The sequence below is a fragment of the Thermobia domestica genome, chromosome 2, assembly GCF_964235325.1.
Source record: "Thermobia domestica chromosome 2, izTheDome1.hap1.1, whole genome shotgun sequence".
NCBI classification, from domain to species: domain Eukaryota; kingdom Metazoa; phylum Arthropoda; class Insecta; order Zygentoma; family Lepismatidae; genus Thermobia; species Thermobia domestica.
Window position 1 is genome coordinate 330,439,650 of NC_137455.1, and position 27,019 is coordinate 330,466,668.

Below are 27,019 nucleotides of genomic sequence, written 5' to 3' on the forward strand. Positions count from 1 at the left end.
ATTTTATCGTTCGAACATTTGAAAGAATACTTTTTCTTAAAAGCTGAAGATGATGGTGAACAGCAGTGGCGTATTTAGGGGTGGGGCTTCCGGGCTTAAGCCCCCTCCCCCGAAATCTTACTTACTGTAGTAAAGTATATAAAATATCTTGCAGAATTTTCACATTTTCAGGCAAAGCCCCACCGAAACAAAATCGTAAGTACGCCACTGCTGAACAGAATTTAAAAGTAAAGTGGTGCCCCGGTGGGAAATATTTATCAACAATTAGGGTGCCATAGTGAACGACATTCAGTAAGGCTTTAATATGAATAAACGGTGTTCTGATGAGCAGGCCTACTTTATTGATGTAATATTGATGATGGTATGTAATATTAGGGTTCTTTTAGATCAGTTTGCATATCCTAAAGTCCCGTTGATTACAGAGTTTGGAACAACTAGCTTTAAAAAGCATGTATCGGTTTTAGAGTTATTGGCAATTTTGATTCACCCTCAGTTCATGTGTTCTCATTTCGTCAGTTGTAGTGTAATGTTTCTCTATATTCTGTATTTTTAATTTTACATTGCAGCATTGTTATTATTATATAATTAGTTTAGCAGAATAATAAGCAACCATTTTTTCTAACGCATAGGGATGGGCACGAGTCAAGCTAAAACTCGACTCGAATCCAAGTCGAGTTTCGAGTCGAGTCAAAAGTAATATTCTCGAGTCGAGTTCCGAACCGATTCACTGTTTTTGGCGTCGAGTTTCGAGTCGAGTCGAGTTTGATAAGTGGCTCGCTCGTTTAACTCGTTTTGAAATCATGGGCTGATTACACTGGAAAGCGAAAACCATGAGAAATGTAAGCTAAGCAGTAATATGGAATATTTTTAGTGCTGCTCACGAGAGGGGACACTGCTCGCATCTCGTCTCGTCTCGATAGCGAGACTACAAGATATTTTTTTATAACAAGCTTAGCTCGGCTCGGCTTAACTAAGCCGATGGCTCGAGCCGGCTCGCTTGGGGTGAACCATCGGCTCGAGCTGGCTTGGTTGGGACAAGCCATCTGTTCGGTTCGACTCAACTGAGCGAAGGGCTCTAGCCGACTCGGTTGGGTGAGTTGTTGGCTCAGCTCACTTCTCGGTTCGAGTCGATAGTGAATGAGCTGTGAGCCGATCTGCTCGAGTCGTTGACAATTCTAAACCCGGGCCGAGCAGTTTTGAAGATATTTGGCCAGTGCCCTATAACTTTTAACAACGTTTGGCTCGAGCCCGAATACTCAACCTAGACTCTCAACCCAAATTCAGAAGCTCGTGAACAATGTCCCTTACTCCTAGACTTCACGACTACCGAGTTTGGCAATCAACTATTTTTTTTAGTATTCATATATAAACCGCCTATCTTTCGTGTTTATACACAATGTTGTTATAATAATAATAATAATAATAATAATAATAATAATAATAATAATAATAATAATAACTAGGAATGCAATGGATATACTCGATTGCAATGAAATGAGCTGAGCGAGCTTAAGCAACGTAATCAGTTTATTTTGACTTTTTAAAACAATCAGTATTTTTCATAACAATCGCACAATTCTTCGTCTTGACCTTTTGTTCCGGCTAAAAAAAGTTTAAAAAATCGTTAATTTGTTTTTAAATTGTGATTAAAATTGTAAATTTTTACGCTAAAAAAATAAAAGGGCCGGAATTTTTGAAAATCACGCGCAGATTTTAATTGTTGACAAAAAAATCACGTGAAAACTTTTTCCCCATGTTAAGTCTATGGAAGCGTTTTTCGGTGATTATTCCTCGATGGTACATCGGATTTTTTATTTCGACCTATGTTGTCACTCAGCACGACATACTCTATCAGCGTGCTAAGTTTGGTTGAGATCGGCCAAACGGTCTAGGAGGAAGCGTTTTTCGGTCATTATTCCTCGTGGTATATCGGATTTTTGATTTCGACCTATGTTGTCACTCAGCACGACATACTCTATCAGCGTGCTAAGTTTGGTTGAGATCGGCCAAACGGTCTAGGAGGAGTTCGCGGACAACCAAACGGCTAACCCGAGTATAGTATTAATAATAATAATAATAATAATAATAATAATAATAATAATAATAATAATAATAATAATAATAATAATAGCGGTAGTAATAGCAGTACGGAAAACTGAAGTAATAAGATTTTTTCCACATATTCAAAGTTTCGGACCTAAAAGTAACGCGTTAGTAACGCGTTACTTTCGAAGTAAAGTAACAGTTACTTTTTTGAGGCAAGTAACGCGTTACTAACGCGTTACATTTTAAGAGAAAGTAAAGTAACTTGTAACGCGTTACATTTTTACAAGTAACTTACCCAACACTGCCTCTCAAGTCCTTTTCCAATGGGTGTGGTAGAACGTCGCAAGGTGTTACCTTCATTGCATTTGTTTCCTTCGTTTCTGCAGAGCGGATAGATTTTCTGTAAACGACACAAAGGAAGAACACGACAATATAAACTATTTGGTTCTTGCGATTTCTTGCTGTATGACTTATAAAACGAAAGCAAAGATCAAGTAGAGAACGTTAATTTGTACTCTAGATACTTATTGCTAGTCACTAATTTCATATTGATAAATTCCAACTCTTTGTAATAACATTGCCTCAACGTAAAAATATACTTTGGAGAGCAGGATCAACAGTTCGATACAGATAATGGTTGAAATTTAGTCTTCCTTTGCAGCACTAAGTTTGTATAAGGCGATTACATGGATACAAACTACAGAATTCCTTTAGTGACTGGGGTTTGAAATTCGTGGCGGGTAGTTACTTCCACTTGCTGGCAACATAGTTCAAATAATTTTCTGGAAGTAATGGAAAAAAAAATCAACTTTACTTCAAGATCCATTCAACAGAACAGATGGAGTGAACCCCATGAATCAACTTTCCCGTGAATAAACATACGTAAGTAACATTCCAGAAATACAGCGGCTCTTCCCGTTGATCTAATGGCTAGCTTGCGCATCTTTGGAGCACGGATCTCGGGTTCGATACCCGGTGAAAGAGCCTCAAAATTTCAACGGATTACTAAGGATTCGGATTCCACTGAAGGCTCACGTCTCTTATAACATCGGTGCAGAAAGGAACGCTAAACTCTAAACCCACCAAACCAACTAAGCTAGTAAAGGACGTATGCAATAATGTCACAATAATTTAGACTACGTGGGAGATTTTCTAATGTTTTCAGACTATGATCATAAATATAAGTGGATTTAGGATTTTGAACATTCCTAGTTCTTGTTACTTGGTGTAATAAAACAACTTGGGAAATGAATCCTCACATGTGAAACGTCCTATAGACCAACCTTAATGCACAAGTGCGTTATTTCAGAGATATAGTCTAAGAACATAGTGATTATTTTTAGCCTAGATTTCATTAATGTACCAGTTGGTATAGGAAGTGTCAGTTTTCCAGGATTTTCCAGCAAAGGGGTTGCATTTTCTTCTACCTCCAAAAATAAGTAGTTTCCTGAAAGGTAAAAACTAGGAAAAAAATACGATTTTCTCGGAAACGTCCCTAACGGATTTTGTTTATATCTCATATATCAATATTTTATTAAAAACCCTATACTGTGTTATAAATCATTAAAAAAAGAAGGGGTACGAAGGTTGATCCAGAAATAAGGTTCCCAAATAGCTCCAGCCGCATGGGAAGGTGCGAGGCGAAATCCGGCAACACCGCTATGCGCTGCTGTTCACCCACTCTCGATTCCGCCCGGTGCGCTTCGCTGCGCCGCTCAGTCTTGGCTTATTGCTTGGAAGGAGAATCCGTCCGTTTCAAACAACAAAAGATCCAGGAAAGCAATCGAAAACAGATGTTCGATACCGAGGTTTCAAAGATCATTATCTTTGTTCTACGAAGTATTTTGTTGACACGTGAGTCACATCAGCTTCCGCCGAAAAAGTAAATTTAGATAGTTGCCGTCGTAAAGTTGTAGGAACTCAGTAGGAAAGTAGGGGTGGGGATGGGGAGGATCCTGCTCAAGGTGTAAATGATTATGAAAACTGGAGGTGTTAGACACGAGTTTCGCTTCTCAGATTGCCACAATCCATCCTGCCCAGCATGTGTTCTTCAAAGAATATCACTCTTAGTAATTTATGAAGTCTTCAAATGGTCTTTCGACTCTTTACCTGTAATAGTTATTACCTCATTACGGAAGTAAGCATTACAATTAATCTAAGTAATTAAGTGCAAAATTGAGACAACCACTTAAATTGTATTACTTTTTGGCATCGGTGTATAAAATTGCATTCCTAAGTGCAATATTTTGTAAGATATTTATGAATTAAATTTTACATGTTATTTTATGGAGATTCTGAAGCCTCTGACACAATGGGTAGACATCGCCTTAAGGGTGAATGCGTTAGCACATGTTAAAGTATACTTCCTAAATTTATTCCAAAAACCAATTGATTTATCAGCTTGTCTAAAAAGTATTAAATCTTTAGAAGTAAAAATTGATTAGACTTTTATTGTGATTTGATAATAATATTATGAAATCAATTCACCATTTTGTTCGAGGACCATCTGCGATTTTCCGTAAACATCATAATCCAGACACCATAGAGCTTCTGTAGATTTTATTTTAATAAAAAGAAAAGGCAACACATTGTTTTCACAGGCCTCTTTTGAAGCTAACTTAACAGCATTCAGGGAGTTTTGCAGAGACTAAAACAAATGATAGTATAGCGGTGCCAGGTCCGGGCTATATGGTGAATGGGTTAGAACCTGCCAAGCAAATTCTGTCAATTTCTGACGTGTCGATAAAAATGTGTGCAGTCAGCTTCATATATGATATCCTTTCTGTTGACTAGGTCGGCTGTTTCTTTTGAATTTCTAGCTACTTTCGTGCTAATTGACAACACTACATTCCCGAGTATATCGTTTTGCGCAGCGGGAGCAGCTCATGATGTACGATTCGCTTCCAATCCCACCAAACGCACAGCATAAGCATTCTGGGCATCAGTGTGCGTTTTGCTACAGACTGTAGAGCTTCGACCACGGTCTTTTTCGCACTTTATTCTTGTACAATATCCACTTCTTATCACTAGTGATCAACAACTTTAGAAATGACTCGAGTTCGTTACGTTTCAATAGAGCTTTACTGGTAGAAATTCGATCGCGTGAGTGTTTTTGAGTCAGATAATGTGGGACGTCGAGTTTCTCTTTGTAGCCAGCTTTCTGTAAATGATTTAACAATGTTCGATTATGGTTGTTTAGGTCATTGGCGATGTCGTAACTCCTTATATGCCAGTTTTGCTCAGTTTTTCCCAAAATATCATGTACTTTTGTTGTGATTGGACACTCTGCACGAGAACCATCTTGTACATTAAAATTTGCAAAACGAAAGCGAGTGAATCATCCATTAACTGTTGCTTTTGATAACGTATCTTGCCCATACACAGCACACATTTTTCATGGGCTTTCTTTTGCGCCTTTCTCGACATATATAGCAATATTCCGGAAGGTTTACTCATTTACACGGCGCAATGTTGCATCTGATTATAAGAACTTCAACAAATCTACTAGCTACAGCTGTCAGCTATCAAATGACGTTTGGGACACTAACACCATCTCGTGCGCAAAAGGCTCACTATTTGTTAAATTACCTGATATTGTCATGATGTTTTCAAACATGTATAAAAGAATAAATAAATGTAAAAGAGTTAAAAATTCATGGTTGAAATGTGATCGAACCCGAGTCTCCAGATTGCCGTACCCTTTAATTTGCTCCAAACACGTAAGTGTACAAGTGTCGGAACACCGACTTCAGAAGTGATAGAATGTATGGGTGTTTAGGGAGCGAACTAGATTGCAACCCAAGGGCCCACCAGGAAGGTATTTTCTAGGGACCCCTCTCACATGTACGGACTGCTCCCTCCCCAACAATAAAAGGGAGTCCGGGAGTATTACTCAGGTCGAGTTTTTATTTTTTGCTCCAGGACTCCGTAACCAAGAGGACCTCAAATATTTTTAAAATTACTGAAAACATTTTCACCATAAAAGTTTAAAAAAATGAGTCACTCCTATATAATTCATGGACCCTTTTGAACATGTTGAGAGAGGGCCCATCATAGAAGTTTTTGATGGGACCCCCTTGCATTTTCCTGTTCCAGTGCCCCCAATAGTCTTAATCCGGCCCTGTATATTTTCTATACGGAAAACAACGGTACTGTAAAATGTAAATTATTATTTAGTTTTAAGTTATGGCATCATTTGAGATTTCAATTTAGCTGAATACTTTAATATTAGCAAAATTATGAAGCAGAGTGAGAAATTTGGAACCTTCAAGGGTTAAATTACGAAAAATGTGAAAGGCTGGTTTCGCAACACCATGTGCTGGCAACGCTGGTCTGTGATTAGTTGACCGTATTACCGGTACTCGTTTTATCGTCCTCCGTTCCGTTACTCCTGTATGCGAGGAGTGCGTGACGTTTGCCTTTTTGTACACATACTGCTATTTACGATAAAAGGCGGAGGGCCCACCGGTAAATTTCCCGGTTTCCCACCTGGCCAGTACGGCCCTGGTGGTTAACACATCAGCATAGTAAACCAGAAACTCGGGGTTCGAATGTCGGTGTGGTTGTGTTTTATTATTTGTATATAATTGTATTCACATATGTAGAGGAATTGATCTGTTATAAAGTAGGTTATTTCATCCATTTATAATATTTAATAATAATAATAATAATAATAATAATAATAATAATAATAATAATAATAATAATAATAATAATAATAATAATAATAATAATTTTGTACAACGTTATCCCTTACACAGATATGAATTTATCACCAATTGTCAATTTTTTTTTATCTTTCAGCTATCTATCGACACCAGTTTAGCTCTACAAATGGCATATTACAATGATAAATTGGCTTTGTGGGAACCTCTAATAGAACCCATCGAAGTTACAAGGGAAAACAGATTATTTCATGCTCCATGGGAGCTGAGATTTGAGGTAAGATCGGTGCAAAGTGTCTAAAAGATTTAATGAAGAAGTGTTTCCATATATTCATTTTTTAAAAAATATATTTCTTTAAATGTACAATGTAAATAAGAAAGTACAAATAGCACTTGGCAGATGAAAGATTGAGACTTGGTCTCCCATCTACCGATCTGATTTATTTTGTGCAATCAATGTACTCCTTTGTTCATAATTTGAGTCATACAAATAAGTGGATTGTCAGTATCTGTCTGGTCGGCTGGGGCTGTGGAGTAAGCAGTATACCGTATGCTGGTTTATCTAAAGAAGCTTGATAGGTGGTGGTTCTCACAAACATCAGGATTCTATTCCCGACCAATCAATCGATAAGATTTCCTCCTTCTATAACACGTTCATAATTTTATGGTCGTGCAGACACGAAAACGCGTCTTTTACAAGTTTTGTAAATGGAACTACGTAAGCTCATTACGTACTTTAAATCTACATGTGAAAAAGAAAACATACAAGATTTTAGTTGCTATTAAATGTTGCAAACTAAGCTTGTTACAGCATCATCTTTCTCACCTCAACCATAGGTTGGTGGGTAACATGGACATTTTAAAACTTTTCTCTCCCTTGGGAAAGATTTTTTTTATACGTTGATAAGTTCTTTTCATAACTGCATCTAGATATTCTATCCTTGGTCTTCCTCTTCCTGGTTTTCCTTCTGCCTTTCCCTCTGTCAGCACGGTAATTCAAGCGGAGTGCCGGATAAGATGGCCGAGGATACTGTTTCTTCTTTTTCCTATTATCTTCATGATCTGTCGTCCTTCATTAACCTTCTTTAATACGTCTTCATCCCCCCCCCCTCCTGAAATTCACTTACCCTTCATGCATGGACCACGTGAGTTGAAACACAAGTTGTGGTGTGCTAGTACAAGCCAGTGTCCGCATAAATGAACGCCAATGACGATTGAAGTAGACCTTGTATGATAAATGAAGGAAGGAACCGATTTTTCCGATGTCATATTTATAATAGATGTGAATTCGATCAGTTCCGAAGAATGAGAAGTGTAAAACTAAACCAGAATTTAACTGGGGCTCCGGCTTATCGTGTCGATACGATAACCATTGTGATGTGCTTGCCCAAACATAATATAATCAGTGTAATCCAAAATGACATCACCGACCTCAAGAGTGAAGGGTTTATAGCTGTTTAGGAAGTGGAATGGGATGCATAGTGCAGCGGCAAGGTATGCCAGAGACCCGAGTTCGGTTCACCCATACATTTTTCGCTCTTTGAATCTGAATTTAATTCAACTTTAACTTCTGCAGAGTTTGGACTCAGAAAAATGATTGTTTCCTCTCTGTATTCTATAAAATCACAAAGCTGTTTCTACAATAGTAGCAGTGCAAGTAAAGGATAGGAAACTCATAATAATTTAATGTTTGGGATATCGTAATAACTTAAGTCTTAAGGATTTTTGTACATAAAAGGTTTACTGTTGATATAATACACAGCTCCGTTTACACAAATTTGGATAATTCCTCTCCTAATTTTCATATCTTCTATCTGTAGTTTTATCTCATTATCTTTCAGATATAGTGTTGTATTCCACCTGCTCATGTTTTGTTCTAACTGGATCAATTTCTCATGTACTTCATAGATTTTCAAACAGTACAAGATCCAAGAGTGCTGTATTGAGTCGTATACATTCTGATAGTCTATGTATGTTTCTGTTAATACCAAGGTTGGTTACCGGTTCACGTGAAATTAGGTAGCACTCGGTGTGGTTGGATGGGTAACTACTGGGAAAATTAGGTGGTGTTGGTAGCGCAATGTGAGGACAGTTGGATAGTACTTTAATGAAAAAAGCAGTGGAGCCAAGTCGAGAAAACCACTAATATCAGCAATGAAAATCGCTGTGTGGTATCTTCCTTATTTTAGTATCGCCAGCAGATCAGCTTAAACCTGCTTCTTACTATGGAGTTGTAATTTTCTGTTGTTTAGAATTATTTGTATATGAGGAGAGAGAAATGGATTTATGAAGCTTATCAACTGTAAGGCTTTTTTTAAATGTAATAATCAAACAGGAACATAAAGTACTATAGTTGCGTTCGAAATTGTAGAAACATGTGATTTTTTCATCAAGTATATCAAAACCCTAAATTAACAAATCAGTAAAAATTACTGCAGATATCTTTGTAACTTTACTTTTAAATGCTACTTTTAAATGTTTAATTGTTTTTCTCATTTTATGTTCAGCTTCAAATGAATAATGAAAGCACTGCATTCAGCCCTGCAACAGAATCTGAAGCGGAAGAACTACCATATCAACCTCCTGCTATGAGTATTAACGTATTATCACAGGTAATTAAGAACATTCATTTGAAATATATTATCTTTTCCAAAATGCGAAACATATTATTATGAAACTTGATGTTTCTCTTGCATTTGAACTTCACTGAAACTTTCTTTCAAGGATATTTATCACAAGGAATATATTCACGAAGATACTTCTTTCAAAGGTTAGAATCTGATACTGTATTAGGGGAATTTATTTTAAGTTGTTCAAATCATATCTATGCAGTCTTCAACAAGTGATGCAAATTCTTTACATAGATGAAACTGCTATTAAGTAAAATATTTTAGTCAGCAAAATAGATATAGAAATGGAAACGGTGTTCCACAAGGGTCAGTTCTAGGACTTATATGTCTTAATTATTTACTACTCTTAATGCAGAAACAAGTAACATACTCAATCTTGCTGCTTGATTCAATAGAATGCATATTAAAATTGAAATGATCAACAAGAATGTAACTTAAATTTGTAAACATGTATTTCGAAAAATTGTAAATTTAGATTGAAACACAGGGTATCTCATTTGCAACGCAACCCGGAATGGAGGTTGTATAAATTGTGAACCGGAAAGGGTTCATTTATTATTCGTATACCAAATTTGAATCTTGTTCACCCGAATACTTTAAAACTAGAAACAACGAATGGAATTCATTAATGTACATGCATGTTATGGGATATAACTTAAAGTGTAATATTTTATAAAACGTGAAAAATTGTACGTAATATACATGTATAGACATGTGAATGGTAATCGGGTTGAGTACCTCAGCATCTGTAGTGCTAGATAAAATTATTCATTGTATTGATAGCCAATCAGGAAATGCCTCTTTAATGAGAAACTAATGAAATCGTTAGTTTCTTATGTTTATTGTGTGCATTGGCAACAATGCTAGTGTTCGAGAGCGACAGTTTGTGTATTTTGTTATGTCTATCACATTCAATTACTGAAAAGAAAGAAAGAAAAAAAAACGTTGAAAAGTTCAGTGAAAATAATGTTATTTACATACACTGGCAACCGTACTATAAGAGAGGCCTCTGGATGTAAAGAAAGAAAGGGGCAGTTCGTTTGCCATCGATAGTGCGTGTTGTTATTGTGTCGATCTCATTATACGATTCGTTTTGTGTTGTGTGTTATAGTGTTTACGTTTTATTGTTAAGTTATTTCTGTTCTGGAGAGATGAGAAAGAGGTCGTCAATATTAGATATTATCTTCATATAAATCCATAATGCCAGTGTAAATAACAGAATTTCAGGGAACATTTTCTAATGCAAATGTTCCAGATGAGTTAACAGTGTGTCCACTAGTTCCAAATATCGTGAGGCGGGATCTGCACGGAAAACGACACAAGAAACAACCGCATGTTCTTACACAAGATGTACTACAGAACGTTGAGCAGCGTGTGTGATATTCACCCAAGAAATCGATTTGTAAGCTTGCGGTACAACCAGATTTACTAAGAACTACGATTTACAGGACTTTAAAAATTTTTTCACCTACACGCATCTACTGTAAGGTAAGATGCAAGAATTCAAGGTAACAGACAAGGATTAACTAATCAAATATTGCCGTTTGTTTAAATCTTTTGTTAGAGACCAAGGAATCTATTTATTGGACAATATATATATATATATATATATATATATATATATATATATATATTGTAATAAAGCTTGTTTTCATTTAAACGGGTATATGAACAGTCAGAATTCACGATATTGGTCTGTTGACATACACATCTGTTCACGAACAACAATTCTCAGAATATAAGTGTGTGATGCGCGGATTCACGGCGCTGAATACTCAGATCTTTCTTTTGACACATTACGTTGATGGCACCTTATAGCATGATCTCTCAGAATTCCTTTCTCTTCTAGAATATGTCGAGTATGATTGATGATTTCAAGATGGGGCAGCTTGTCGTATGTCCAATGAAGCATTAGACACACACACACACACACACACATATATATATATATATATATATATATATATATATATATATAAAATGTGTGTGTGTGAGTGACCGACCATTCGTGTAATAAGTAAAAGCGGTTGTGACCTTACGTGACTTTTCCGTGACTTTGACCGTCTCTTGACTTTTGCCTGTGGTCTTAGTTAAGACAAGAAGTTTACAAAGATAATACTTAAATTATACAAAACTAGGATCCGCCACACCCATTCAGAACTGTTATACTGTAAAAACCCAAGAAGTAGTAATAATGCTCTTGAAGCAAATCTTAATTAAACAAACTCCACTCCTGTTATACTATCGATCCGTTTATTGTCAATCTGGGCCTTGTTCAGAACTATTTCTTTACCATCTATACTTACTGTAATTAAGTTTTAAGCAAATAATACCTTATTATTATTCACTGTTATTTCTATTTATTCATCAATAACTTATCTTCATACCTTTCGGACAGTCTCCACTACAATCTGCAAATACGAATTTTTCTAATTCCTTTTATCTTTTTATATATCTGTTTTAACCAACTAGTATTTGCACAAGCTACTCCGGTTACCAACTCATCAGAAAGTTCCCAAATTCATGAACTCTTTCTGCGCTAAATCTTTTTTCTGCAATATCCAACAAGAACATTAGTCTCTTAACCCTACATACAGTTTCTGCCAACATGGTGAAACGAGGAAACCTGTGTTTGAATCTGCTGTAAAGTTGAGATTTCCCTTCCTTTCACGTAGCGTGGTTTACAAGTGTATGTAAGTGACACTTGATTGATTGATTGATTGATTAAGATCTAATGGGACGTCAGCAACGCGACTATTTGTCCCCATCCCTAGTAAGTGACACTGTTTTCAATTAACTCTTCAATTTATATATATATATATATATATATATTTTTTTTTTTTTTTGTGGCAGTAATTGCATGTGGTAGACAGTAGCAAAATACACATGTTGTTGCACTCAAACACCAACAGTATTGCCAATGCAGAGTGTAATAAGAAAACTACGATTTCATAAGTTCATCATTAAAGAGACATTCACTGATTATTTTTCCGTAGAAATGAAAATTTCTTCTTCCAGCAATATAGATGTCGAGCTATTCCACCAACTCAAGGTAGAAATTACCTTTCATATGTTCATACACATGTGTTATGTAACATTTTTCTATACTTCATAAAAAATATTTATACTTCAAGTTATATTCGACAACGCTGCATGTGCACTAATTAACTCCATTCGTTGTTTTTAGGTTTAATAATATCAGTGAAATTGTTTAATTTTCGTATAAGGATTATACATGTACCAGTTCCAGTTGAAATTTTTTATGTAATCCCGTACTCCGGGTTGCGTTGTAAATGGGACACCTTGTATTATAGTATTTATATGAACGTAAGTGCAACACATGTTTATCTTTGTTATAACTAAGGAGTAGATTTCAATCTAGGAATCGTTTTGCACGAACTAAAAGTTTTATTAAAATCAAATATTTTTAATGTGTAGATGTGAAAGAAGGTGAAGTAATCTTTAAGTTTTACGTCTTACGATTAGATCAGGTAGGCTAAAAGAGACGGTGATGATGAGGAATGAATAAAATGGTGGAATGAAGAAAGTGGGAGTAAACGGGAAAACCTCGAGAAAACCCACGCACACGGTGTTTGTCCTCCACAAAATTCACTTGGCTCGAGTTGGAATCGAACCAAGGGCCTCATGCACCAGAGGTGAACGCTCTACCACTGAGCCACCGCGACCCTAAGAAGAAGAAGGAAAAGAAGTAGAAGAGGGGAAAATGTTGACTGAATTTATTACAATATGATTTCTGAGTCTAATTAAGGAATAGAGTTCAAACCATCGTTTTACACGACAATGACAGAACCTTCTAAGGTAGTGAAGGCAGAAATGTAAGTTTTTTGATTAGTTAATAAGGATTTTCGAGAAAAAAATATTTTCTAACCTAAGTGTGTTGCCCCGATGAAGTTAGGGCATAAATTTTAAATTTGTAAGTCAGGTGATATCAAGGTTCTCTAGATAAAATTTGAATTTCGTCAGTTTTCTTCGACCTGTTACATTTATCAGTGAAGTGAAATAATATACAGTTGAAAAAAAAAAGTTGAATTTTAAAGCAAGATTTCATTAATTTCAAAGCGCCAGCTACAATATACCACTTAGTGCAATGAAAAAAAAAGTCATAACGTACAAGGAGAATTTAGTCGAAAGATCACTGGAAATGCTTAAATTATGGATATAAGAAAAGGCAATCAACAACGGTGTACTTAGTCAAATAGTAGTAGTTTTCTGATTAAATCTGTGCTGAGGGTGACAGTAACCATTTGTCAAAACGTACAAAGTTAAATAAAAGATAAAGATAATTTGCAAGAAGTTATTGACCTTACAGTATCGTAACTCATGCAATGGCTTTCCTCATGTAAATAAAAGTAAGTGCATTTACTACCATTTATCACCACAATATAGGGTCAATTCATCTGAAGTGCTCCAAAGATTGTAAAAGCGGTTGCTCGACCATCTCCAAAGTTATAGAAATTGGAGTGTGATGGACCTTATGTATGAGAAGATCAATAAGACTATTCACGTTGTCGATGGAGTGTCATTTTGTGCATTTGCAAGCGTGTACGAAAACTACAGTTGCTCAGGATGCTCGAATCAAACAAACACGAAACAAAAACAGATGTTTACAGGAGAGACTAAGATATACGGAGAATATGTACTCTTGCTTCCAAATAAGTATACATGGTTGCATACCAATACATGAAATCCCCAGAAAAAGTACAGAAAATGGCACATTTAAAGGGCTCTATGTTGGAATGACATACAGTGGGAATGGCATCTATCTATGCTGTATAAAGCAACCTTGTGAATACATTAACTTCTGAAAGTGGGATTGGATTTTAATGACATTTGGCTGATACATTGAGCCTTAATACCGCAGTCCAGTTCGTCGATGGGTGTCGTGGGTGTAAGAGGAGAGCTAATCCTCACTCCCATATAGAGTGGTAATAACCATGGAGTTAGAAAGACGAACAAACGCCACTTGCAAACTTCTGCACAACTGAACACAAACGAAAGCGGGCCTAATTGCTGAATCATGCGTAGTTTTTGAGATCTAGCTTGAAACATATCCAAATATTTAAATTTTTCCGTGTTACGATCATCTTCACCCACGTGCTTTCTTCGCGTTTTTACCATGTCCTCATTTTTTTCTTCAAGTAATGTCAAACTTGATTTTTTTTGCAATAGTGTATTCACATACAGAATTACTTTGTAGCCTAACCAGCAATTTTCAGCACTTTGCCCTACTGAGATATTACACCCCAGACATGCCATCAAAATTACAAACTCCAACTGTCGGACCCCCATAAATCTAAGGCACCAGTACTATCATAGTTGTGGATATTTCTGCGGACTCTTTACATTCAATAATATTCAGCACAAAACTTATGGACCCCCACTTTATGCCACTCCAACATATAGCCTCTTTAAAAGTGCCATTTTCTGTACATTTTCTGGTGATCTGTGTATTGGTTTGCAACTCTGCATATTTATTTAGAAACAAGAGTATATATTCTCCGTATACCTCAGTCTCTTCTGTAAACATTCGTTTTTATTTCGTGTTTGTCTGATTCGTACCTCCTGAGCAACTGGAGTTTTGGTACACGCTTTCAAATGCATGAAATGGCACTCGACCGACGACAAAGATGGCCACCATTCAGGATCACTTGCACATACGACAGCGTGAATAATCTTATTTATCTTCTCATACACAAGGTTCATCACACTCCAATTTCTGTAAGTTTCGGAGGTGGTCGAGCAACCAGCTCTTGACCACTTCGTAGGGATTGGCCCTATAGCATTCAACTACCGCTGATTCACTAAGTAATGAGATGTATAAATTTCTTAATATACTTTAGTGAAGTTTTCAGAGTTTTCAGTATATACATAGTTAATAAATTGTCATGACAGGAACACCTAGGTAATTTTTTTAAAAAAAGAAAAAAAGTTACCTACGTAATACGCGCCCTAGTTGCAATCCTTAATCTATAATATATTATGCCATATTCTATTCTCATATTAAAAACGACATTGTCATCTAAACATAATCGCCTCTACTTCAGAATGTATTCAAACAAAGTATCATTACAAACAGTTTATGTTACTGAACATGATGATAGTTTCTTTACTGTATGTAGTTGAAGTATTTAAAATTACAAGGATTACGTAGATAGTATTAAAAGAAACGGAGGTATTCACAGCTATCTTACGCGTGGAAAAGATAACCTACCTGTACTGTGTATCTACAAGATCTGCGTATATATTTATATGGTTACTTTTCCAATCTATATGAATGATAAAACATGAAACGGTTTTGCTATTACTATGTACTCAAGTGGATTTTAGGAACCATTATACAATATTTTACTATTCATAAGTGCATCGTCCATGAATCCTTTTAACAGAAGTACTATACGCATTTTAGGCATTGACTACTTGTGTACCATTTTTTTTATATAAATATACATATAATATGGTTTTTAGAATAATAAATAAATGTATTTTAGTGTAAGTTTTGTGCACATCCCATCTTCCTTTCTCTGAGGCCACGCGAGCCGAAATAGTATATGAACTCTGGAACACCCTTTAAAATTCTATATGTGTGTGAGTTCCTGTGTAGGCTGTAATATGTTGAATATTCGGTTTCACCATACTCGTTCCTACGGAATACTACATTCAATATAATTAGCTGATTTTTGACGTAATCAAAGATAAATTCTTTTTAACCTAATTTCTCATCTATGTTCTTTTTGTAACTCGTCCTTTATGTACCGCTGGTGAACTTTGTCATACTGTAATCTACACAGGATTTTACAAGCGTAATAATACTTAGTTATTGTATTTGTTATGTATTGACAACGTAATAATGTAATTAATTGAAATATTTTCCTCGTCAGTCTTTCGTACTTTTTTGTTATAATATTTTATTGAATTGTCAAGACATTCTACTTTAGTGCGTACGTTTAAATATTTTGTTCTTTTGAAGTGGAAGTATAGAAGTGGAATTTAGACATTTTCGGTAATCTTATATAAAATAAATTTTTAGTGTATATAGCAGTTTAAAAGAAAAGTTGAATTTTGAGAGTTATAACTTTTACTGAATTAAAAATTCATCATTTCCAGCATAATCTGGAGTTAACAGTGACGAAAACATGTCTTGAGTTACTGCAGGATCTGGGCAAAGCTTTTCAGGATGCAGTTGCAAATGCTGTAGCACGTATTGGACCTGCAGCGCCGTACATGGTGGAAAATGACACAGGCCTTACAATAACACTGTTACTGACTGATAGTCCGTTTATGGTAAGATAATATAAAACAAAGCTTCAATATTAATAACAGACATTGAGCCAATTAAAAATAATTGATTTTCTTTTGTTTGCTTTTGTCTTCTGGTGATTCTACTGCATAACTGCTTTTCCTTAATGCTAATTGACATTTTTCTCATCTTCGTTCATATATTCAGTGTATTGGATAAATTTAGAAATACATTTTGATTTTATTGCTGCCTTTTAATTAGGGATGGCCAAAATTTTCCGGAATCGGAAATTTCACTTACCGGATTTCGGAAAAATTCCGAAATTCGAAAAAAAAATCCGGAATTTAGAAAATTCTGGAATTCAGAAAAATTCCACAATTTTTCCGAAATCGGAATTTTTTAAATTCTGGATTTCTTCCGATTTTATTTTCCAGATTCCGGAAAGTAAAAATTCTGGAATTGGCTATTCCTACTCCTAATTAATTATTACTGTTCATTAAAAAAAAATGGAACGGAAATTTTTGAAGAAGAAGAAAAGAGTATCTTAATACTAGGGTTATTTCTTAAGTAAGGTCTGTTTTGTAGTAAAAATTAAACAAGTAAATTTTGTTCAAAAATACATATATTTTTTAAAATTCACATACAGTTCTCTATTTTCCTGCGTAATTTCTTGTTAGTGTAAATCTCGATAAGAATAAACGAGTTTTCAATTCCTTCCTCAGAAATCTGTCACCTATAATAATAACCAGTTGTTTTCGATCCTCATCAGTGTCTAAACGCTTGTCAACCAGGAAGGTACTCAGATGACGGAAGAGATAGTAGTCGCGAGGCGCAAAGTATGGAATCTATGATGGATGATTGAATTCCTCTCAGTCAAAAGATTTGATCAAATTTTCAGTTTAAACCGCAGCATGTTTGGGTCCTACATTTCGTGAGCAGTTTGACATATTTTTGTATTTGACTTTCACTCATTGTATATCTCACCTAACTGACAATGATTGTTCGCAACTGTTTTGTTTCCTGCTGTTAGGAACCAGATAACTGACGTATTTCACAGTCGGCGGGCTGCTCTGTTTGCTTGAACATGCTAACCCCAGACTACGAAGCATATAAACTGTTTGTATGAATGCAAATGGCATTCGATTGTACGTAAGTGATGCCGAAAGCCTGCACGACCACTCATTCTCAAGGGCACGCAAAATCTCTAATGGTATTACAAGCAGATCTTACATGTTAGTTAAAAAATTATCCTATATTTCAGAGAAAGCTGAAGAATTAGTAAGTAAAAGAATAAAATTTCAGTATTGTAAAGATTCGATCATCTGATACCTCAGTTAACTGAGGGTGTGTTAATATTGTACCCGTCAGAGGTTATTATTATTTTATTCCAAGTATCGAAGTTTTGTTTATTTATGATATTTATTTATTTATTTCAGTTGCAAGATGAAGCTGCAGGGGAAGATGCATATAACCAAGTAGTCCTAGAACATGGAGCAAGAGTTGGCCTTACTAATGTCACTGGAACATTGGATAAAAGCACAGGAGTTACATCAATTATTTTGGAACAAGGAAAAGTGGTAGAAAAGTTTCTAAAAATTAAGGTAAAGTCTTTTGTCAGAACTGTGAAAATTATTTTGATATTTGTTTTCAGTTACACCGTTCAAAAATAGATTCCTCCTCAATTTTCTTGTGTCAATAACCTCAAAGGAATTGTAGTAAATTCAGAATGAAAGGTCGATTTTGATTGATTGATTGATTGATCGATCTCAGTCTTAAATAAATGTCACTTGTATAATATTGGATGATCCAATAAGAAATATGTCGAGAGTTTTATTGTTTGTTTCTTGCAAAATGCGGATGAAATATTTCAGTATTAATTTAGGAAGTTAGCTTTTTGAAGTAATTTAATGTAACTGAATTGAATATTATTAGTTCAGTAGCAGTCTCGTTTTTTTCTTTTATTCAATTATTTATTTTTATTTTAATACGTTAAGTAATATTTTCAGATTTCACACTGACCTTGAAAGTCAGGGAAATTAAAATTTTGCAAAAGTCAGGGAAATACTTCAAAATATGCCGAGAGTCAGGCATTATCATATTTTACAGAATAGTCAATTTTTCCCTTTCTTCGTTTCTTCAATAATTAGTACTTGTAATGAAAACTGAATATCCAACGGTACGTTGACATGTTAGTCATAATTTCATGTTCACAGTTTTAGTACAAATAAGTGATTGAGTTCACTTTTAGCTAATTATGCGAAGAGTTTTGGTGAGACTTTAGATACACTTAGCTTATTGGCTAGGTTTGTTGGTTAAGATAATCCAAAGAAAAGAGAGTCAAATTATGATATATACTTGCTTGTTTATGTTTATGATTGTGTATGTTTATGATTTAGATTCACAATGTCGAGATATTAAAAGATATCCGTAGTGTATAATTGTTCTTTTGGCACTGTTGTTGAATTCATTTTAAATACAGGAATTTTGACTCATACTAAGTATTTCCAGCTAGAAAGTAAGTTATACTGTATATATATATATATATATATATATATATATATATATATATATATATATATATATATATATATATATATATATATATATATATATATATATATATATATATCAGTGCCGGTCTGGAGCAATCACGAGCCCTCGGCTAAAGTTGGTTGTGGGGCCCCTGATCGAGAAACTTTTCACAGCTTATCTTCGGTACTTACAACAATGATTAAAGGTTTGTTTATGACAAAAACAGTTTCCGAAGTATTTTAAATCTATCTAAGTTACAATAAATGACAAGGTAAAACATACTTAAGCAATATAACGTAGATATAAATTATAATATAGGTTTCGGCGTCAGTTCAGCATTGTACTATATGATGTAATGAGGCTATAAGTGAAATAAAGAGAAATGGGTTGGTATGGCAAAATTATGCGAAACCCGTCTAGTTATAAACATTTTTTCATTCTATGAGAACTAATGAAAAATATTTAACGTGTATTATAACATTTATATGACCACATAACCGTAAAAAGACGAAAATATTGGTATGCACTAACAAATTGAAGCTTATTCTAGATTTATATTAATACAAACAGGCAAATTATTGATTACTACTAATAAATGATTACAATACCATAAAGCACATAATTGTAAAATTGGAAATGACTCAGACACACACAGGAATTACAAAGTATCAGGAAAATATCAATACATTAATTTTCTTTTCAAAACTTCGCTTGTCACCGCAATTTCATCAATGGCTTTATTTTTGTCCAAATTTACAGGTATAAACAAGTCTCTCTCAATATTCATCAACATTAAAGAAGATAGTAAGTTCTCGCTTAAAGAATATCTGAGTCTGTTTTTTACAATTTTCAATTTGGAAAAAACTCGTTCACAAGTCACCTGAGTGGAATGGTCATTATATAGTTAAACACAATATATAAATTACTAAATAATCCAGACTGTGACGATAGTTCATAGAGAATGGGAAATGCACATGAGAGACATCTGAAACATTTCCTTTTAATACCACATTGAGTTTCAGACTTTTTCTTTTTATCTTCAGATTCTTCTTCAGATGTCACACTTTCATCTTAATCACCATCACCATCATTACTTGTAATTCTCACAAATTTACACACTTCTTTCTCTTCTGGTTCTTCAGACTTGTCACTAAAATCTGCACTCAAATTACGATACTGGCTTGCAAACTGTTTCAGTTCTAACAACAACTCACTTCTATTCATGTTTGCTAATTGAGAAACAGTTTGCAAGCAATCATCTGGAAAATCTTCTACCTCCATTGCAACTATATCCTCGTACTTTTTTGAGTCTAACCAGGAACAATCAAGCAGTAAAGTCTTGTTGGGTACAAACCGTTCTTCTATGCTTTTACTCGTATAATCGAGAACGTTAAAGTATAGTGCTTTGTGTTTCTGGTCATGTGACAAATTTCTAGCCTCGTCAGAAACTTCTTCACAAGGCATTTTCTTCACCTTGGGAATCTTTTTTTCTGGAAAATCACCTTCTATATCAATTTCCCCCATTCCTAAAATAAGCTTTGACGTCTTTAACCAGGGATTTTTATTTGTCATGCTATCTTCTAAAATTTTTGTCACTTCTTTATCTTCTAATTTCGTCTAATAAATCATCTACCGACTGCCATAGTCCAAAGTCTTTGCATAGTCTAAAGACTTGCTTTGGAGAAAGCTGGACACAGGAGAAGTAACTGAAAACATGTCTAGCATGACTACAGCTAGAAACAAATTTTCGAATTTGCACCACTGTCCTAGAAGGGAACGCACTGAAAATTTTGTTTTGCAATCGAAATTGCCTGTTGACATATCTAATAATACTGGCAAAAATGTAACGAATTTAGAAGAATCAACCTTATCATAATGTAAATCTATTATGGATGATAGAGCTTTGTGTTTGCTCCATCACCTAGTAGTACCTATTTTTTTTTAATCGATGTAGCTTTGCCCACCCAGAATGATGTTTCTTTCTAAATTTCTCCCTCACGATCATTTTCTTGTATGAATTGCTTAAAAAGCAAGCGGGTTCTTCCACAAGCCCGAATAAATGTTCTGCTTGGAGGCACTTTACAGTAGAATCTGTACGAGGGTGACAAGCTAACGCTGACCTCACCCCACTGTAAACATCCAATAATAGACTAAGCTACCACTTCAATCTTGTTTCTAGTGATTAAATGACTGTTTTAAGGAAGTTATACATGCAGAGAACACACAGGAAAATATCTTGGAATTAAAAAAATGTTTAGTAAACTATTTCACTCGTTTTTGTCGGGAATTAATACAATGTTAATGTTAGAGAATTTTAGAAAACCTGTAAAAAATACGAAAAGAAAGGAACAATAAATCTATGAAAACTGTCACAAAGGAAAGTGCGGCAACTATAAAGTCCGAAGGGAAATAGTATAACAGATAAATAGTTTTCGGTACTGTATCTAGGTAATGTTATTAGAGAAGATACCTTATGAACTATGAACTGAAAATTAAAGTTAGATAGGAAAAATGTCATTATATCCAACTTACTTTTTTAATATTTGGGGGGGCCCCTACAAGAGTGGCGTCTTAGGCTATAGCTTGTTATGTGTAAATCTGGTACTGGTTGTTTTTTAACCGATTTTCAAGCATTACATTAAACTATGTTGTTGTGTTTTAAAATTGTCAGTAGTTAATTCTGTTTTTCTATTCTAAACATCTGATAATTAAGTTATTTTTTAAGTTTTAAATATTTATTTTCCTATGCGTCCGGGCCCTCCCAAAGGCTCTCGGGCCCTTCGGGCCCTCGGCGATCGCCGAGCAGCCGACCTAGCCAGACCGGCACTGATATATATATATATATATATATAGTGGAAAATATTAGTCGGCTATGGAGATGATGGAGGCCAATTTAGAATTTTTTTTCTGAACTTAACTACAAATGACAGTGTTCATAATGTCGCAGGTCAGGGAAAATTTTTACTTATTTGGTCATCATGGAAATACACGGAATCGATATCAGAATTTCAGTGTGAACCAAGAATTTTTTTCTATGAGAATTAACCTAAATTACATTAAGTATGCGAGAAAGAAAAAAATTCCAAAGTACTCTTCATTATTCGTATAAATCTTGTATCTTAGTGTGCTCTATTCCGTTTTAGTTTCGTACGAGTCACAGTCAAGAGGATTTTAAATTCCTTGACTTTGTCTGCCAGCCCCTGTCGAAAAATTTGTGAGACCATCTATTCGTTTGAGAGTTTTAAGCAGTAAAAGAAGGTACTGTAATGCTCGTGTGTCCCGGCCTGGATGATTGAACTAAAATTGATGGTTAGAGTGGTCCTTAAATAAGTGAAAAAAATTGTTTTCCCAATATTTTTGGGAGCACCCTGCCATTTTGATCTATCATACAAAAGAGTTACTGTATTTTTTTTTTTTTTTTTTTTTTTTTTACTATTATTATTTTAAAACGAATTTTTAGGAGTCGCTACTACCTTGTAAAGTTTTCATTAGAAAACTAGGAATGAATTAATAATAAAATTTAGTTACAAAAGAAGCTATATTTAATAAACATGTAAATACATTGCTACTATATAATAAGAATTTAAAAAAAAAACAGTAAAAGACACTATCAATTTTTACTTCATCTTAAGACATAAAGATTGATTTCTTCGAATCCGGATACTTGCTTCTAAATTGCTTAACTAACAAGAGTAAATACTGCTTTTATTCTTTATCTTTTGTGTGAAATTTGCTGTACTCTTCCATCAGCGCAATCCCACGTTCAGCTACGTCATTATTAACTTTAAGTGAACTAGCTATTGCTTTGCTTTTCTTGTAGGATTCGTTGTCTTTCTAGGCAGTTACATCTGTTCTAAAAAATTCTGATCCAGGATTTTTGAAAAACATCATGGTGTTACTGGATACAAAATCTTGCAAGTCCTTTGTAAGAATGACATCAGGATCAATTTGGGCACGTTTCAATAGTTCGCCATTGCCTTCATTTTTTAAAAGTATCCAACATTTTCCTTTTAGTTTCCTGAGGAACATCATCATCAAAGAAAAGCAAGCGCAACAAGTTCTTCTGATAGGTACCACAAATGTCGGAGAAACTTTCTCATTACACACTTCGAAATTTCCTCATTGACACCTTCATATTTCTTTAAATTTTCCAAAAGTTGCAAGTCATTTCTGGGGGAAGTACAAGCAGATGGTGCTTGAAGCGAGCTGTTAACGTAAACTTTCACAACAAATGAGCAAATGTTACGAATTTCTGTTTCTTCTTGTTTGGAAAATTTGAACTGATCTCTAAATAAGTATATCTTTAGCGAGTAAATTGCCTTTGCCATCTATCGGGCTCGATGCACTCCCCCTGGAGCTCTAAAATGTATACCTTTTTCTGGAACTTTTCCAAGGAATGTGATCTTGAGCTCTAAAAGTTGTTTGTAATCTTCTCGTGATTGAAACTCCTGAAGTTCGTTTTTAGCAAACTCAATGATATTTGATGCACTATTGGTAACATTTTTATGAAGTAAACCATCAGATGTGTCGGGTTTAAAATTACTGTGGTAATCGAGTTCCACAAACCCTTAAATCGCTTCAAAATGTCAGGCCCTGTTCAAGCTCTAATTGACTTACTAACAACTTCCCCAAGCATAATTTCGAGGATAGGATGTCGGCAAGCCAAATAAGTATTTCTTTTTTCACCTATTGCTCTAGAAGGACACATGTTACACTACGTACCCAGTATTTGCTGAGTTGTATCAAAACACTTACATTTCACTTGGCCTGTAACTCTCCAAGATTCCAACGTTTCATTAACAGCACAAGCTATTGCTTCCCCTGTTCCTGATTTAAGTTTTGGAACAGCTAGTAACTGCTCAATGCCGTTTCCTGAAATAATAATTGCTAATCTATCAACCGTTTCACTACTTGAAATATCTTCTGAGAGTTTTCTGCCCCAGCGAACAGTCAAACGCACACTACTATCCATTTCATAAAGATAGGCCCCTGACTTGGCGGTGCTTTCTGTGACGTTCAGTCAAAACTTATATTACATTGTCGTACCTCGTTGGAATTGTTGGAATGTTGTCTTTTCAATACTTAAGACATAAAAATTTTCTTTGTACTGTGTAGTGAGAAAAAAATAGAAATTACTGATAAAGTGCGTATTTTTTCGTACTTTTTTGGTAAATCAATGTTTATAGGACTGTATCTCGGAAAGGAGATAATATGAAATAATTTCCTGTGCACGATATGTAGACGCATATATTACCTGTAAGTTCTGAAAATTTCATTACTCAACACTTAGTAATTTTCTTGTTATTTGCTAAAAAGTGAGACATCATTATCTCTGAATTGCTGCGGTGTATTAACAATCTGAAAAAGCTTTTAGAAAGATCTTAAAGTAGCTTTTTCAACCAAACTGTTTTGACTTGTTTTAAAAGATAAACAATCACAAATATGACATTATCATTTTCTCAGCTTTGCGCCCTTCGCTATCGCAGTATATACGGAGTGCTACGTTGCCACATTTTCCTTTTGCGTATACGGTACACTCTCAGACGAACGGGTATTTAAACTTGTCACGCACACTGTCCGGCACTTTTTAGAGATATTTTTAAAATTTTATGTCTCCACAGATTTTAAACCAATTTCTTAGAAATTAACAGGATATACAGTAAATGTGCCAAATGTTCAAAATTAGAAATGCGAACTCTTATTTTGTTTCGATTTGCATGTGATGGTCCTCGAAAATTTGTTGCTTTTTGTCAGTTTTTCACTTACTGCACGCAGTACAAAATACACTTGCACAGAAACAAATACAAGCACAAACTTTATTATACGATACAACCTTAGTTGATATGTAACATTGAGTTTACACTTCACAGAAAATCTAGGAGTCCCAGTACTTCTCTTTAGTGTTGTACATTTCGAAGCACTTTCGCACGCAAAGTCCAACTTTATATATCAAGTAATAAACCAGGGGTGCAAATAAGCAACAAAAGTTTACTCGCACAAGAAAAAAAATGACTAGCCCACATCACATAATAAAAATAATTTACTTAACTTCCGTATGATATTAAATACTCGCCCGCACCGATGAACCACACGCCCCGGGCGAGTGGTTATTTGCATCCCTGCAATAAACGCTAATATTTATTAAAAACTTCTTTTCACTTTGCGGATGCTACGTACTTGTAGTTTGGATTCCACGTTTATCAGTAGGTCCACGTGTCATATAGCCTCACTGCTGAACAGGCCGTTCAACTCAAAATCATTTTTTTTTTAAACTATAAAACTTCATCGGTAAAAACAGCTGAAACACTTTATATGCGGAATACTCCGTAGATAGCCCAGCATTTGGTCAATTCCCGGAACACCACTAAAGAGGGGTTTTGCGTTTACTTGAATTTTATCGCTCCAAGCTACATCAGAATCTGTCTTTCAATAGGAACGACACGTTTTTTCTCTCTTTCCCGGCGCAGCCTCAGGTTCACTTAAAACAGGGTTACTATTATGTTCACTCCCGAATACGCCACTGAGCACAGAATAATCAGTGTCATTACTATTCATTACTAACTCATAACCGTCTGAGTCGGAGTCATTCATCAGTTCTGCAATTTCATTATCGCTAAAAAATTTTGCCTCTTCTTTTTGTAATACCGCCGCTCGTAAAGGAATATCCATATATATATTAATCAAAAAGCACGAGATATACTCAGGAAAATATAAATGCCCATTCGTCCGTCTCATTGCAATGAACCCATATGGTATGAGTGCGTGTGTAAGTTTTTGACGCCTAAGAACCGAAGGGAAGTGTTGAAGACGTAATCAGTGCGACGTGATACAGCCCTTGTCAGCTACTCATTGCATTGTTTTCTTTCGTTGAAAGAAAACAAAAGACCCATTCTGTGTTACTGTACATTCGGCAGGGGGAATTGATCGCAGAACTTGGGTGAACACGTGATTGCAAAGACTACATTTCTTTTTAACCTTTAACATGTTCGTAAGCTGGAAAGTATGTATACTGATAGATCTTGAGGTAGAAATGGAGCCATTGTTAATAAGTGTTCAAGAAGATAGCAGGAGCAGTGATGAGTCAACAAACCCGTTACGAAAGTGAATGAAGGAAATAGATTAAGAGATGAATTTTTGGATGTTTTACTTCAACGTTTTATTTCGATTACATTGAGATGTGTAATGCATTATTATTTTTATGATGTTGTGAAAGGTTATAATAAATACTTTTTCCTATTACTTCTTATGAAGTAGGCTTCGCGCTAGAGGCTTCCTGAACGCGACAACACTGTACGACAGCGGTGCCGCACTTCCACTTACTGTATGCTGTATCTTCATATAAGCTCGGAGAATTTAAAGATTGGGCTGCAACACGGCTCACCGCTTAACGCAGAGAATATGTTGAAGTAAAAAATTTTTAAAAAAAAATAAATACTCTACCAACTAAACCTTTTTTGTTAATAGTTTCAAATATTTGAAACACTAGACTTCCAAATTTTCGAACAGTGTTTTATACGTTTCTCTACCTACCATGGTAAAGGAGATCAGAGCGTCGTACATTTGTTTTAATTACACAAAAAGTATCAAGCGATGAAAATTGAACTTTTCACAACTTACAGTTAATGGATGCATCTACATATTGTACACAGGAAATTATTTCACGTGATCTCCTTTCTGAGATATAGTCCTATAAACATTGATCTACCAAAAAAGTACGAAAAAATACGCACTTTTTCATTAATTTTTATTTTTTTCTCATTAGATAGTACAAAGAAAATTTCTATGTCGTAAGTATTGAAAAGACAACATTCCAAAAATTCCAATGAGGTACGACAATGCAATATAAGTTTTGACTGAACGTCACGGCAGCACCACGAAGTCAGGGGCCT

At 35.0% G+C, this 27,019-nt stretch overlaps 1 protein-coding gene across 2 annotated transcripts in view; it reads left to right on the forward strand.

Moving 5' to 3' along the window:
* The window catches only part of Vps13 (vacuolar protein sorting 13C), a 426,449-nt gene that overhangs the window by 212,481 nt on the left and 186,949 nt on the right, over window positions 1–27,019 (forward strand). For both annotated transcript variants that reach the window (XM_081749100.1, XM_081749101.1), the window contains exons 32-35: window positions 6,850–6,987; window positions 9,218–9,322; window positions 16,466–16,642; window positions 18,035–18,199. In XM_081749100.1, the coding sequence (XP_081605226.1) occupies window positions 6,850–6,987; window positions 9,218–9,322; window positions 16,466–16,642; window positions 18,035–18,199 (585 nt within the window). The remainder of the gene's footprint in view (window positions 1–6,849; window positions 6,988–9,217; window positions 9,323–16,465; window positions 16,643–18,034; window positions 18,200–27,019) is intronic.